The sequence below is a fragment of the Perognathus longimembris genome, chromosome 17, assembly GCF_023159225.1.
Source record: "Perognathus longimembris pacificus isolate PPM17 chromosome 17, ASM2315922v1, whole genome shotgun sequence".
Lineage (NCBI taxonomy): Eukaryota > Metazoa > Chordata > Mammalia > Rodentia > Heteromyidae > Perognathus > Perognathus longimembris.
This window is the reverse complement of record NC_063177.1, coordinates 16,705,837-16,722,021: the sequence shown is the minus strand read 5'-3', so window position 1 is coordinate 16,722,021 and position 16,185 is coordinate 16,705,837. Positions and strand designations below refer to the sequence as shown.

General features: G+C 53.4%; 1 protein-coding gene across 2 annotated transcripts; it reads left to right on the top strand.

The window, feature by feature from the left end:
* The first annotated feature begins 351 nt into the window (after positions 1–351).
* Positions 352–14,199, top strand: Wdr81 (WD repeat domain 81). Of its 2 annotated transcripts, XM_048365753.1 has the most exons (11): positions 352–4,275; positions 5,495–5,602; positions 5,867–6,057; positions 6,180–6,370; positions 6,742–6,907; positions 6,986–7,151; positions 8,397–9,080; positions 11,392–11,537; positions 11,863–12,042; positions 13,036–13,444; positions 13,481–14,199. In XM_048365753.1, exons 1-10 carry the CDS (start codon positions 618–620, stop codon positions 13,354–13,356), a joined length of 5,811 nt encoding a protein of 1,936 aa, XP_048221710.1. In that variant the 5' UTR covers positions 352–617; the 3' UTR covers positions 13,357–13,444; positions 13,481–14,199. The 2 variants fall into 2 exon arrangements, with proteins under 2 accessions (XP_048221710.1, XP_048221711.1); XM_048365754.1 differs by lacking the exons at positions 13,036–13,444; positions 13,481–14,199 and having other exon boundaries at positions 8,397–9,094; positions 11,863–11,999.
* Positions 14,200–16,185: the final 1,986 nt, after the last annotated feature.

Below are 16,185 nucleotides of genomic sequence, written 5' to 3'. Positions count from 1 at the left end.
GCAATGGAGGCGCTGGGGAAGGAGCGTGTCGATGCCATTGGCTATGCGGACACCTGGCTTACAAGGGGGCAGAAGAGACCCCACCCCGCGTCCCCCAGACCCGCGTCCCGGCGCGCCCAGGGGGACGCTGGAGGGAGGGCGGTCCTGCGGCCCATCCAGATCGCCCTCCTCGCCGCGTACGCGCGTAGCACCCGGACCCGGCGGAGCCCGGGCAGAGCCACCGCAGGAAGAGAGCCAGGACCCGGGGCGGGGGCGGCGAGGGAGCGGCAGGAGGCGGGGTCTCTCCGGCCCGGACGAGCCACGTGCGGTTGTTTCCGTGTCGGGGCGATCACATGACCCGCATCAGCTGACCCGTCACGGTGCAGCCCAGCGCTGGCACCTTGCAGCCCCCTTCCCGCCGCGCCTGGAGCGCAGGACCGTACGGAGGGGTAAGGGCGCCCACCCCCCCCCCGGTTCTACCCGCCCCTCTATCTCCGGGTCACCCTAGCCAACTGCACCCCAGTCCCAGCTCCTCGATCAGCCCACCCCCCACCCTGGGCCTGGCACCCCGGAAGCCACCGCGAGGAGGGCCGTGGGCCAGGCTCAGCCTCGCGCCGCCCACCGGCGGCTAGGAGGAGATGGCCCAGGGGAGCAAGGTGCGGGAGATCGCCCCTTCCACCAGGGCCGAGGGCTGGTCCACACCCCCGAGCCCCGACATGGAGGAACTGCTCCGGAGCGTGGAGAGGGATCTGAATATCGATGTCCGGCAGCTGGCTCCGGCCCCGGGGGGCACCCACGTGGTGGCCCTTGTGCCCTCGCGCTGGCTCGCCAGCCTCCGCGATCGCCGGCTAGGACCCTGTCCCCGGGCAGAGGGCCTAAGCGAAGCGGAAGTCCGGACGCTCCTGCAGCGCTCGGTGCAGAGGCTGCCCCCGGGCTGGACGCGTGTGGAGGTGCACGGGCTGCGGAAACGGAGGCTGTCCTACCCGCTGGGCGGGGCTCAGTCCTTTGAGGAGGGGTCTTACAGCCCCGAGACTCTCACCGGATTCATGCAGGAAGTGGCTGCTCGGAATTATCGTAACCTGTGGCGCCATGCGTATCAGACCTATGGGCAGCCCTATAGTCATAGCCCTGCCCCCTCGTCTGTCCCTGCCTTGGACTCGGTCAGGCAGGCTCTGCAGAGGGTTTATGGCTGCCCCTTTTTGCCAGTAGGTGAAGCCTCCCAATGCCTGTCATCTGCCAGAGATGCCCTCTATCCCCTTCGGGGCAGCCCAACCTGCCCCAGCCTTTTGCGAGCGGAGGCCCTGCTGGAGTCCTTGGAGATGTTGTATGTGGTACACCCTTATGTGCAGTTCTCCCTGCACGATGTAGTAACCTTTAGCCCCGCCAAACTGACCAACAGCCAAGCCAAGGTGCTTTTTATTCTTTTCCGTGTGCTGAGGGCCATGGATGCCTGTCACCGCCAGGGGCTGGCATGTGGGGCCCTGTCATTGCACCACATCGCTGTGGATGAGAAGCTTTGCAGCCAGCTCCGGCTGGACTTAAGTGCTTATGAATTGCACACAGAAGATGAGAACAAGCAGGTCCCTGTGGTAAGGGATGGGACAGCCATTAAGTCTCACAAAGAGGGGTCAGGGAGACCTGAGTGTCACACCTGCCAGGAAGAACTGAGGGGCCTTGTTCTAGATTGGGTCCATGGCCGCATCAGCAATTTCCACTACCTCATGCAGCTGAATCGGTTGGCAGGTCGACGGCAGGGGGATCCCAACTATCACCCGGTGCTCCCCTGGGTGGTGGATTTTACCACGCCCCGTGGGCGCTTCCGGGACCTGCGCAAGTCCAAGTTCCGCCTCAACAAAGGGGATAAGCAACTAGACTTCACGTATGAGATGACACGGCAGGCGTTTGTCGCAGGCGGTGCTGGTGGTGGGGAGCCACCTCATGTTCCTCATCACATCTCTGATGTGCTGTCAGATATCACCTACTACGTGTACAAGGCTCGTCGCACACCCAGGTCCATACTCTGTGGACATGTCCGAGCGCAGTGGGAGCCCCATGAATATCCCGCCAGCATGGAGCGGATGCAGGCCTGGACCCCTGATGAGTGCATCCCTGAGTTCTACACTGATCCCTCTATCTTTTGCTCCATCCACCCTGACATGCCTGACCTGGATGTGCCAGCCTGGTGCAGTTCCAATCAGGAGTTTGTGGCGGCCCACCGGGCATTGCTAGAGAGCCGCGAGGTGTCGCAGGACCTACACCACTGGATTGACCTCACCTTTGGCTACAAACTCCAGGGCAAGGAGGCTGTGAAGGAGAAGAACGTATGCCTACATCTGGTGGATGCCCACACCCACCTGACCAGCTATGGTGTGGTGCAGCTCTTCGATCAGCCACACCCTCAGCGCCTGGCTGGGGCTCCTGCCCTTACCCCTGAGCCTCCACTCGTCCCCCGGCTATTGGTTCAGAACATCCAGGAGACTACAGGCCGGGAAGACTTCCCAGGACAGCTCACAAATGGGATGGGCAGGCTCGTTTTAGAGGCTGCTCCATGTGAGGCTGTCTGGACGGGAGACAGGCCGATGGCAGGGGAAGATGACTTAGAGCAGGCCACAGAAGCTCTGGATTCCATCTCTGTCCCTGGGAAAGCAGGGGACCAGCTGGGCTCCACTTCCAGTCAAGCCTCTCCTGCTGTCCTGTCTTTCTCAGCAGCCTCAGCCTGTCGACCTGGCCGCAGGAATAGAGCTGGTGGGACAGATCCTGGCGAGGGTGAGGAGGGCAAGATCCATCTTCCTGAAGGCTTCAATCCCTTGCAGGCCCTGGAGGAGTTGGAGAAAATGGGCCACTTTCTGGCGAAAGGCCTAGGGGGCCAGTTGGAGGTGCAAGAGCAGTCTCAGATCCAGCCACCTGTACAGCTGCAGGACTTCTTCCACCGGGACATGCAGGCACTGGGTGTCCTATTGGCAGAGATGGTGTTTGCCACCAGGGTCCGGACGCTGCAGCCTGACTCATCTTTGTGGGTACGCTTTGAGGCTGTTCGGGGACTGTGTATACGCCACATTAAGGAGGTCCCTGTGTCTTTGCAGCCTGTGCTGGATACACTCCTGCAACTGAGTGGACCTGGAGACCCCGTGGTTGAGAAGAGGGGCACATTGGACCCCCTGTTTGAGTATAGACCCGTCTCCCAGGGATTGCCCCCACCCTGTCCAGCCCAGCTTCTCAGCCCCTTCAGCTCTGTAGTTCCCTTCCCTCCCTACTTCCCAGCCCTACACAGGTTCATCCTCTTGTATCAGGCAAGGCGCATAGAGGATGAGACCCAGGGACGGGAGCTAGTATTTGCTCTGTGGCAGCAACTGGGCTCAGTTCTAAGTGATATCACTCCCGAGGGCCTGGAGATCCTACTGCCCTTTGTGCTGTCACTCATGTCAGAGGAGCACACAGCTGTGTACACAGCTTGGTATCTATTTGAGCCTGTTGCCAAGGCACTGGGCCCCAAAAATGCCAATAAGTACCTCCTGAAGCCTCTCATTGGTGCCTACGAGAGCCCCTGCCGGCTGCATGGCCGCTTCTACCTGTATACTGACTGTTTTGTGGCGCAGCTGATGGTGCGGCTGGGCTTGCAGGCCTTTCTGGTCCACCTACTGCCCCATGTCCTGCAGGTGCTGGCTGGTGTGGAGGTTTCCCAGGAGGAGAGCAAGGGCCTGGGAGGGGCCACAGAGGATGAGGAAAGCCAGCTCCCAGGGTCTGGGCCTGGCTCCTGTGCCTTTGGGGAAGAGATTCAGATGAATGAGGAGCCTGCTGCCTCCTCAGGCCTGGGGCTCCCAGACTACACATCAGGGGTCAGCTTCCATGACCAGGCTGACCTCCCTGAGACAGAGGACTTCCAAGCTGGGCTCTATGTGGCTGAGTCTTCACAGCCCCAGGAGGCCGAGGCTGTGAGCCTGGGCCGTCTGAGTGACAAAAGCAGCACCAGTGAGACCTCGCTGGGCGAGGAGCGGGCTGCAGAAGATGGGGCTGCCCCTGTGGACAAGAGCAGCCTCAGGTCAGGTGACAGCAGCCAGGACTTGAAGCAGAGCGAGGGCTCGGAGGACGAGGAGGAAGAAGAAGAAGGCTGTGTGGTGCTGGAGGAGGAGGAGGGGGAGCAGGATGAGATCACCGGGGCAGCTGAACTTGCTCTGTCGGACACAGTGCTGTCCATGGAGACAGTTGTGACTGGTGGCGGTGAGGGAGACACAGAGGAGCAGGAGCAGGAGCCCCTGACAGAGCAGTCAGAAGGCAAGGAACAGAAGATCCTCCTTGGTAAGTCCTCAGGTCTGGGAGGTGTTGGTCAGTCACTACTTTTCTCTCCATGTTTGCGGTGTTTTGCTTGGTACCAAGCATTGGTGTAGCCAGATCCACACAACATAGACACAGGCTGCTTTCAGGGGCTCGCATCCAGCAGACGAGGTTCTGCATGGCCAGCAGTCAGATGCAGTGTCATATGTTAGTCTTATGAGTGAATGGGGAAAAAGGAGAGGTCAGAGAAGGCTTTCTTGAAAGCAGGGGTATTTCAGGTTGGGGATATAGCTCAGTGGTAGAGGATTTGCTGGGTTCTATCCGCAGCACTACAGATACACGACCAAATAAAACAGGGACCATTGAGGTTCATGTAGGGTGTAAAAACAGCACACTATGAATTGGAAAGAGCATTCCAGGTGGAATGTGCTTGAAGGCTCCTAATTCCATTAGAAAAGCGGTAAAAGAAGATGGGTGCCAATGGCTCACGCCTATAATCGTAGCTACTCAGGAGGTTGAGATCTGAGGATCATGGTTCAAAGCCAGCCTGGGCAGGAAAGTCCATGAGACTCTTATCTCCAATTAATCACCTGGAAGTAGTGCTATAGCTCAAGTGGTAGAGCGCTAGCTTTGAGCTGAAGAGCTCAGGCACAGTGGCCTAGGCCCCATGACTGACAAAAGAACAATAAAAGTAGTAAAAGGCTGACATAAGGCAGGGCGCCGGTGGTTCATGATTGTAATCCTAGCTACTCTCAAGGCTGAGATTCAGAGGAAACCAGCCTGGGTAGAAAAGTCTTCAAGATTCCATCTCTAAAATAACTGACAAACGGGCTGAACTGGAAACATGGCTCAAGCACCATCCCAAAGAGCAAGCCCAGCAAGTGTGAGAGGCCCTGAGTTCAAACCATGGTACTAGAAGAAAAGAAAAAGAGCCAACACAATTTAGCTGGGAGAGCACAGGGAAGTTGTGAGGGAAGAGAGGCTGGAGGAGAGGAAGCCAAATGCCTGGGAAGATTCACTTTCTGCAGGTCATGCCTGAGAAGAGTTTGCAGCAGCCAGTCCCACAGGCGAGAGCCTAGCACCTCTGCCACTGCTAAATGGAGAAGGCCAGTGTGGGAACGCTGTGCTTAAGACCAGTGCTGTGGCCTAAATCAGTTATGTGGGGTGGGGTGCAGTGGGTGGGGGTAGGAGGGGTGATGAGTGCTATTATCTGATGAGCTCAGAGCCTGCTCCTGCCCTACAGATACAGCCTGCAAGATGGTCCGCTGGCTGTCAGCCAAGCTTGGCCCCACAGTGGCCTCCCGCCACGTGGCCCGGAACCTGCTGCGCCTGCTGACGTCTTGTTATGTTGGTAAGGCTTGTGGTCACTGATGGAAACCCCATATCCTTCTAGGCCTCTGCCCATCTACAGCCATCTCTAGGGGATCTTAACTACTCCCACCTCAGACCACTTTTTGAGCAGATCTTGGATCCTTGGACCTTCCTTCTTTAGGGCACAGTATGACACCCCCACCCCCAGGCTAGCATGAGCAGGAATGGCTCCCACAACCCTGGAAGGGTAAACTCCTTCTTTGCTTCTGCTAGCCGCTCAAGGCTGTTGGCTCTTCCTTGGCAGGGCCCACTCGGCAGCAGTTCACGGTCAGCAGTGGCGAGAGCCCTCCACTGAGTGCTGGCAACATCTACGAGAAGAGGCCAGTATTGGGTGACATAGTATCCGGGCCTGTGCTCAGCTGCCTCCTCCACATTGCCCACCTGTATGGAGAGCCCGTCCTCACCTACCAGTACCTGCCCTACATCAGCTACCTGGTCAGTCACTGGTTTGGCAGGCCTGGGATGGGGAAGCTGAGGATTTGAGGGCTGGTCTAGGATCTCTGGGATACTAGGGTGTCTGGAGAGTAGCCTGATGCTCATCTACTCAGTGATTCCAGGTGGCCCCAGCCAACAACTCAAGCCCCAGCCGACTGAACAGCCGCAAAGAGGCAGGACTGCTGGCTGCAGTGACACTAACTCAGAAGATCATTGTGTACCTCTCAGACACCACTCTCATGGACATCCTGCCTCGGATTAGCCACGAGGTCCTGCTGCCTGTGCTCAGCTTCCTCACCTCCCTCGTCACAGGGTAGGTCCATGGTCAGCATTGAGGGGAAGCCACCAGGCTGAAGGCCATGCCATAGGCAGGAACGGAAAGTTCCGAGGAGAGGAGGTTAACCCTGGGCCAGGTGCCAAGAGTCCTGGTCCTGGGCTGGGGGTGTGAAAAAGGACTCCCCTAGCATACGTGAGGCACCTGCTTTGATCCTCAGCAGTGAAACAAAATATTCTTTGTTCTGATTCTGGCTCTGACTGTGATAAAAACCATGCCATTTTCCTGCGCTTGTCTCCTCATCTGGTTTGCATGAGCGTGGTCTTAGAGCTTCTTTGTTTTAAAGCTCTCTATAGCTTCGTGGATTCTTGCAGATCATGGGGCTTGGAGCTCATGATTTCTGTTTCTAGGTTCCCAAGTGGGGCCCAGGCCCGGACTATCCTGTGTGTGAAGACCATCAGCCTTATTGCCCTCATCTGCCTGCGCATCGGGCAGGAGATGGTCCAGCAGCACCTGAGTGAACCTGTGGCCACTTTCTTTCAAGTCTTCTCTCAGCTGCATGAGCTTCAGCAGCAGGTGGGCTGAACTTCCGGCTTGGGGCTGGCTGGGCTGGGGCTGTGGACTCTTTTGACTCTCAGCGCTTCCTTCCCCCAGGATCTGCAGCTTGATCCTGAGGGCTGTGGCGAGGGCCAGCTGCCAGAGGCAACCTTCTTTGATGGTCAGCGGCGGTTGGTGGACCCTACTGTGCTGGATGAGCTGCAGAAGGTGTTCACCCTAGAGATGGCATACACAATCTACGTGCCATTCTCCTGCCTGTTGGGTACTGCCCCATCACGTTCCCTTGCACAACCTTGGTGGCTGCTCTCTCTTCCCTGGGGAGGGCTCCATGCTGTACTGAACATTCAGTGGCAATAGTTCATGTATGTATGTATTTCCACAGTCTTGCTGTGTAGCATATACTGGCTTCGGACACAATCCTCTTAGTGTCCTGACTTCTGGGATTAGAGGTGTGCACCACCGTGCCTTTCTAATCCTTGGGATTTATTTATTTACTTTTGCAGTACTGAGGATTGAACTGTTCATTTTTTTTGCCGTACAAAGGATGAGCTCAGGGCCTTGCACATGCTAGGCAGGCACTCTACTACTTAAGTCATTTGTGCATGTGTGTATATGTTTGTGCTGGTCTTGGAGCTTGGACTTAGGGCCTGAATGCTGTCCCTGAGCTTTTTTTGCTCAAGGGTAGTGGTCTACTACTTGAACCACAGCTCCACTTCCACTTTTTTTTTTGGTAGTTAATTGGAAATAAGAGTCTCATAGACTTTTCTGTCCAGGCTGGCTTCGAACCATGATCCTCAGATCTCAGCCTCCTGAGTAGCTAGGATTACAGGTATGAGCCACCAGTATGCATGGCCTTGAGCCAGTTTTAATCACTTCTTTTGTGTGCCAGTCCTGGGGTTTGAACTCAAGGCTTAGGCATTATTTCTGAGCTTTTTTGCCTCAAGGCACATTTTTAGGGGAGGGGTCAGATCAGAACATTTTAGCCTCAGACCCCAAGTCCCAAGGTGACATGTAAACAAACAGTGACTGAGCATTAGCTGGCAAAAGAGACTCAGGAGCTGGTCTGTTGTGTGTCTGGGGAAGTAGGGGAATGAAGGTGATATACTAATGGTCTCCAGGAGATGTCTGCAAAGGTATGAGTGGCCTGCCATTTTTGTAGCTTTTTCTCCAGGATAGGTACTGTGCTGGGCCTTGTTCTAAATAGAATAAATAGCCTGTGGTTAGGTGTATTATTCCCCAGCCCCTCTACCCCCGAATTCTCAGTTCTGGGAGGGCAGGTTACCACCTGTCTGGTTTACTGTGCTGTTTCTGCTTTGTGTATATGTATATACTAACCAAAGGAAGCCATGTCTTATTAGGAATGAATCAGAGGCTCAGAGACAAGGACTACTAGTCCAGAGGTGCTTAGAGTAGCTTCCCTGTCTTCTGTGGTTCCTAAACCCTTGGGTGGGAATAGCAGCCACCTGTCACATCTCTTGATCTTAGAACCTCTCCTCCTCCCATCCAGGTGACATCATCCGGAAAATCATCCCTAACCATGAGCTGGTTGGGGAACTGGCAGGACTGTACCTGGAAAGCATCAGGCTGAGTACCCACAATCCTGCCAGCATGGAGCTCGCCATGCCCAGCACCAGCCCTGAGTGGGACTCCCGGGGTGGGAGCTGTCCCCAGGATGATGGCCACTCAGGGACTTTTGGGAGTGTCCTGATTGGAAATCGAATCCAGATCCCTAATGATTCTCAGCTTGAAAGTCCTGGGCTGCTGGGCCCCATCTCAGGTGGTGGCGGCCTTGGCGTCGGGAATGAGGACAATGCCTTAAAGCGGGAGCTGCCACGGAGCGCCCATGGCCTGAGTGGAAACTGGTTGGCATACTGGCAGTATGAGATTGGTGTGAGCCAGCAGGATGCACATTTCCACTTCCACCAGATTCGCCTGCAGAGCTTCCCAGGCCACTCAGGGGCTGTCAAGTGTGTGGCTCCTCTGAGCAGCGAGGACTTCTTCCTGAGTGGTAGCAAGGATCGAACTGTGCGCCTGTGGCCACTGTACAACTATGGGGATGGGACCAGTGAGACAGCCCCCCGCCTCATCTATGCCCAGCACCGGAAGAGTGTGTTCTACGTAGGCCAGCTTGAGGCTCCACAGTATGTGGTGAGCTGTGACGGGGCTGTGCACGTCTGGGACCCCTTCACAGGTGAGCGGGCCCAGGTGAGGCCTGTTCTATTGCTGTTCTACCCTGCCAGGTCTCTGGGCATGGGGTCTCAGTGTGTATGTGTGTATTAATAGTATATCTTGAGGAGATATCCGATGAGTCTGTTAGACTTGAGGGCCTTGAACTTGCTGGCTTTCTACCATTTGAACCATGCCTCCCGCCTTTTTGCTTTAGTTGTTGTTGTTGTTGTTGTTATTATTATTATTATTAAGGGCAGTTGTTGAGCTTGGACTTAAGACTTGGGTACTGTCCCTGAGCCCTTCTGCTGTACCACTTTGAGCCACAGGACCACTTCCGGATTTCTGGTGGTTTAATTGGAGAAAAGAGTCCCACAGGGACTTTTCAGCCCGGACTGGCTTTGAACTGTGATCCTCAGATTTCAGCCTCCTGAGTAGGTAGGATTATAGGTGTGAGCCACTGGCGCCCAGCAAAGGTTATTTTTTATTTATTTTGTGTGTGTGTGTGTGTGTGTGTGTGTGTGTGTGTGTGTGTGTGTACATGTGCGCGCTCCAATCCTGAGGTTTGAACTCAGGGTTTGGGTGCTGTCCTTGAGCTTCTGTGGCTTAAGGCTAGCACTGTACCACTTTAGCTGCAGCTGTATTTCTGGCTTTTTGGTAGTTTATTAGAAATAAGAGTGTCATAGACTTTCTTGTCCAGGCTGGCTTCGAACCATGATCCTTAGATTTCAGCTTCCTGAATGAGTCACTGGCACCCAGCTCTGTTTTTCTTTCTTTTTTTAAAGCAGATGGAGAAAGTTGATTTGAAAGTGAAGGCAAGCCATGAAAGGAAAGTACTGAGACTCTCATCTTGAAGAGGGACTCCAAAGAAGAGTCCTCTTTAGTTAGTTGGATTTTTGTTTTTGTTTTTTTGTCATGAACTCAGGGCTTGGGCTCTGTCCTTGAGCTTTTCTGCTCAAGACTAGTGCTCTACCATTTTGAGCTACAGCTCCACTTCTGGTTTTCTGGGGGTTAACTGGAGATAAGAGTCTCATGGACTTCCCTGCCTGGGCTGGCTTTGAACCACAATCCTCAGATCTTAGTCCCCTGAGTAGTTAGGAGTACAGGTGTGAGCCACTAGCACCTGGCTTTAATTTTTTAATTGTTATTATAAAGGTGATATACAGAGGGGTTATACTTATATAAGATAAAGAGTACGTTTCTTTTTTTTTTTTTTTTTTTTTTTGCCAGTTCTGGGGCTTAACTCAAGGCCTGAGCACTGTCCCTGAGCTTCTTTTTGCTCAAGGCCAGCACTCTACCACTTGAGCCACAGCACCACTTCTGGCATTTTATATATATATATATATATATATATATATATATATATATATATATATATATATATGTGGTGCTGAGGAATCGAACCCAGGGCTTCATGTATGTGAGGCAAGCACTCTACCACTAGGCCATATTCCCAGCCCGTTTCTTTTTGTATTATTATAAAGGTTGTGTACAGAGGAGTAACAGTTACATGATACATTTCCTTTTGGACAATGCCACCCCTTCCCTCACTCTTTACCCGTTTTTCTCTCTCATCCCCATCCACAAACTGTATAGCTCATTTTCAATGTAGTGTCTAGTACTACTTTGTTCACCTTTGATTCCCCCATTTTTGTTCTTTAGTTTTTGAATAGGGTCTCATGCTTTTTTGCCCAAGCTTGCCACAATCTTCTTACTTATGCCTCCCACATAATCGGGATTGTAGGCATGAGCCATTCATTACATATGGCCTATACTTGAGTTTGAGCAACACCACCAATTTACTTGCTGCGTGACCATCAGCAAATTATTCTGCTGTTAGAGGCATCAGGTTTCTCGCCCATAAAATGGGAATCAGGGCCTGGGAATGTAGCTTAGTGGTAGAGTGTTTGCCTAGCATGTGTGAAGCTATGGGTTCAAGTCCTCAGCACCATGTAAACAGAAAAAGCCAGAAGTGGCGCTGTGGCTCAAGTGGTAGAGCACTAGCCTTGAGCACAGAGAAGCCAGAGACAGTGCTCAGGCCCTGAGTTCAAGCCCCAGGGCTGGCCAATAAAAAAGGGGGGGAGGGAATCAGGAAAACTGGTTTAGAAGATGATACACCTAGGGATTTGGTTTAATGTGTACCATGTATTATGCATTTGGCAAATGGTTGCTTGGTCTCTTTTTAGTATAATTGGCCTGGCTATGGAAGTAGGGGAGAGTCTAGTGTTTTCTGAGGACTCTTGGGGAGAAGGGATAGGAAGCAGATGTGGAAGGGACCAAGGCTCAGTTGCCAGGACCCCAGATCCACTATACCCTCCCTTCCCTTTCCTTCCCAGGGAAGACTGTTCGTACAGTGGAGCCATTGGACAGCCGGGTGCCCCTGACTGCAGTGGCTGTCATGCCTGCCCCCCACACCAGTATCACCATGGCCAGCTCTGACTCTACCCTGCGCTTTGTGGACTGCAGGAAGCCTGGCCTGCAGGTCAGGGGTTGTCTAGTTTTCTGAGCTCTGACTTGGGTCTCTGGATACCTGTCAGGGAGGTGACACACAGAGAGAAAGCCAGAATACTGGCTTGTTAATGTCACTGTGGAGTTGTGGGTGGCTTATTAATGTCATTCATAGCAGCCACTGGGGGGATGGGACTCTTCCCTGAGTTGGGGTGGGGTTTTGGCCTTTTCCTTACTCTGGATGAAGCCAGAGGATCAGGCCTTCTGGTTATGGTGGCTTGGGTGGTGGTGATTGGGGCCTCAGGGATGGTGGATAGAGTCAGTAGTGGCCTCTCAATGCAGTTTCCCTCTGCCTGCAGCATGAGTTCCGCCTGGGTGGCGGGCTGAACCCTGGGCTTGTCCGCTCCCTGGCAGTCAGCCCCAGTGGCCGTAGTGTTGTGGCTGGTTTCTCTTCGGGCTTCATGGTGCTCCTGGACACCCGCACAGGCCTGGTTCTGCGAGGCTGGCCAGCTCATGAAGGGGACATTCTACAGATCAAGGTGATAGGCTTGGTCCTTTTGCCCACTTCCCTGTCTAATTCCAACACCTTATCTCTGCTTTAGGCCCATAGGGGTGGGGGAGGAATAGTCACATGACAGTCCTGGGTTGGTGTCCCTCACACCTGCTCAGGGACTGATGGGCAGAGAGGCTAGACTTCCTGGGCCAACTCAGGAACCAGGTGCACTGTAGGGGTCTCACAGGAGGTGGGCAGGGCCAGGAACCAGGGCAGAGTTGACCCTGCTGTCCATGGAGATGTTCTAATGAGTAACCCTTGTCCATATTTGTCTTACTTGGAGGATCAGGGGTCGAGCCCTGTCCATGACCCAGTTCAGGTTAAATAAAGCTCAGCTGGGAAGCTGTTTACTGCCCCCAAACTGCTGAGCAGAGTCCATGCCTTCTGCTGGGATGCCCTGGTTGCGGGGGGTGGGGGGCAGGAGAAGGTCTGGGCATGGGGAGCCAGTTCCTACCCATCATTCTCAGTCGTAGGCCTCAGGAAGCTGCAATGGCCAGGAAGGGCAATGCTCAGTTTGGGTGTAGGTCAGGAAGCGAGCAATGCTGCTACCCAGGGTGGGCTGCCCCCAGTTCCCTCTAGGCCTTATGGACCCTGGGTTCCAAGTGTCTCTAAACTCTGACATCCCAAAAAGTGTCAAGAAGTCTTGTGGTCAGCCTGGATGTTAGTGCTGGCCCTCTGTGACCTATGATTATTTAGCTTCTTTGAGTCTCCATTTTTTTCTACTGGAAAATAGGGACAATGATAGCATCTACCTCACAAGATTGTTCTGAAGATTAAATATGGTGATGGGACAAGCATAGCACAGAGCAATGATTAGGTTCATGACAATATATTACTATTAGCCACGGTTAATAGGACATGGCAGATGGTAGCTAGCCTTTCCTATGTAATATGGAGAAAATGGGAAGCCTTCAGGGCCTGTGGGAGTTCAGGATATTCAGGCCCACATTGAAATTCTCTTCTCTCCCTCCACTGACAGGCAGTGGAGGGCAGTGTCCTGGTCAGCTCCTCCTCTGACCACTCCTTGACCGTCTGGAAGGAGCTGGAGCAGAAGCCCACGCATCATTACAAGTCAGCATCTGACCCCATCCACACCTTTGACCTGTACGGCAGCGAAGTGGTCACTGGCACTGTAGCCAATAAGATCGGCGTCTGCTCCTTATTGGAGCCACCCTCCCAGGCCACCACAAAGCTTAGTTCTGAGAACTTCCGAGGCACCCTCACCAGCCTGGCCTTGCTGCCCACAAAACGCCATCTTCTGCTGGGCTCAGACAATGGCGTCATCCGCCTGCTGGCATAGAGCTTACGACAGAAGCTGGCTTGGCAGAGCAGGCTGGCAGCTCCTGGGAGTCGAGCTCCTCACTTTGATGCTGCAAAACATTCCTCCAGACAGGTCCAGCCCCCCACCCCACCCAGTATCCAGTATCTCTGTATCCACATGGCCTGCCTGAGAGGGCCCCCAGGGGGTCCTAGCCCCTGAATTCCAAAGCCATGAGAGCTGCCAGAGGGGTGTCAGTCATGGCTTGTGCAGACACTGCTCCTAGCCAGAAGGAGGCAAGGAGAACAGGGGAAAAAAATGTGACCTCCATTTCTCCCCACCTCTGCCTTCCAGAACAGGCAAGTTCCAGGAAGGGGAAGGGAGACTGGTTTTGCCATGCCAGCTCCCATGGGGCTGTCCTTGCTCCTGTGCCCCAAGGACAGGAAACTGCCCCAGTCCAGGGCACTGATGGTGCTTGGACTCCAGGAGGGCTAAGGAAGGCTGGTCATAACCCAGGACTCTGGGTTTCATGTTCAGCCAGGCCCTGCCTGGTGGGGGACCAGGAAGAGAAGAGGAAAGGGCCAGGGGTGGGAAGGTGGGCTGGGCCAGTTGGTCCCTGCCAGGAGTGATTCCATACCTTGTGTGTCCATCCCTCACCACAGTGTTTGTGCCTTGAGATGAGGAGGCAGCCTCTGGGCCCAGGAGGGTGGTCCAAGATCCTGAGAAAAGGGACCAGAAGAATCGTCTGCATCTCACAGGTCTCTTACAAGGGGCAGGGAGCCCCAGGAATCTCTAAGTCCTAATCTAGAGCAGAGCTGAGGTCTGTGGCTTGCCTCCTCACTATTTGCAATAGATGTAAATATGATCAATAAATCCTTTGGAAGAGCCATGTGGTTTAATGAAACTTGTCTAATATACTGTGTGTATGTCTCTCTATATATAATTTTTAACTTGTTATTTTGTATGTTATCTTTTATTTTATTTTTTGCCAGTCCTGGGGCATGGAATTCAGGGTCTGAGCACTGTGCCTGATTTCTGTTTTGCTCAAGACTAGTGCTTTACCTCTTAGGCCACAGCACCACTTCTGTTTTTCTCTGTTTGTGTGGTACTGAGGAATCGAACCCAGGGCTTCATGCATGCTAGGCAAGCACTCTACCGCTAAGCCACATTCCCAGCCCTGTTGTGTGTGTGTGTGTGTTTTTTTTTTTGGCCAGTCCTGGGCCTTGGACTCAGGGCCTGAGCACTGTCCCTGGCTTCTTCCCGCTCAAGGCTAGCACTCCGCCACCTGAGCCACAGCGCCGCTTCTGGCCGTTTTCTGTATATGTGGTGCTGGGGAATCGAACCTAGGGCCTCGTGTATCCGAGGCAGGCACTCTTGCCACTAGGCTATATCCCCAGCCCCAGTGTGTGTGTGTTTTTTAAATAATGTCTTACTATGTAGCTCAGGCTGGGCTCAAGGGATCCTCCTGTCCCAGTCTCAAGCACCTTGGGTTACAGGTATGTACCACCATACCTGGCTAATGGCTTGCCTTGACAATGGCAGGTCTGGGAAGTTTGAAACTCAGCAACTTCCAGGAGAGTTAGGAGAAGATGAAGATTGCTCTTAAAATGATAGGATGCTGGGAAAGGCAAAATCCCTCTGCATCTCTCTCTACACCTTGCCCTTGGGTCCAGGCCAGATGCAGGACTCTTGGCTTGGAAGAGCTGGGGGTGGGTTTTATGTATAGGCTCCTGCAGTTTCCCCTTCCCAGTCCTTGGTCAGCTATTAAGGGGAGGAAAGGACATTGAAAGTGACTGAACTTAGCTTTGTGTCCTTGGGCAGGTTACACAGCATCTCTGACCCTGATTAACCAAAGAAAGTCTTCACTTTGTGAGGTTATTAGAAGGCATAATATAGTGCTAGGTATTGGTGTTTCATGCCTGTAATCGTAACTATGCAGGAGACTGAGATCTAAGGCTTGCAGTTTGGAGCCCGCGGGGGAAAGACAGACTGTAAGGGGGCTGGGAATATGGCCTAGTGGTAAAGTGCTTGCCTTGTATACATGAAGCCCTGGGTTCGATTCCTCAGCATCACATATATAGAAAAAAGCCGAAAGTGGCGCTGTGGCTCAAGAGGTAGAGTGCTAGCTAGCCTTGAGCAAAAAGAAGCCAGGGATAGTGGTCAGGCCCCGAGTCCATGCCCCAGGACTGGCAACAAAAACAAAACAAATAAACAACAAAAAAAAAAGACTGTAAGACAAGCAGCAAAAAGCCAGAAGTGAAGGAATGGCTCAAGTGATAGAATACTAGCCTTGAAGCCGGGTGCCAGTGGCTCACTCCTGTAATCCCAGCTACTCAGGAGGCTGAGATCTGAGGATCATAGTTCAACCCAGCCTGTGCAGGAAGGTCCCCATAAGACTGATCTCTAATAAGCCATTCAAAAACCAGAAGTGGTATTGTGGCTCAAGTGGATAGAATGCTAGCCTTGAGCACAAAGAAGCTCAGGAACAGCTACCAGGCCCTTGAGTTCAAGCTCCATAACTAGCAATAATAGCAAAAAGGAATACTAGCCTTGAGTGAGAGTGCAGACCCTGCATCCAAGCCCTAGTACTGGCACCAAAAAAAAAAAAAAAAAAAAAGCGGGGGGGGGAGGCATAATGTTAAACCAACCCTTGTGTCTGGATCTGCCCTCAAGGCTGGCCAGACATAGCCTTCTCAGCTGTGTGCTCCTGAAGTTATATGCTTCTCTGGGCTCAGGTGGAACCTAAATCCAGGAGGTTTGAATGGCTATCTCAAGATTAGATGCTCTGGTGGGAAAGGGGCTTCTGCCCCCCCCCCCCATATCAATGTTTAACCGGATATGCAGGTCAATATTTACCAGTGGAGAAAGCAA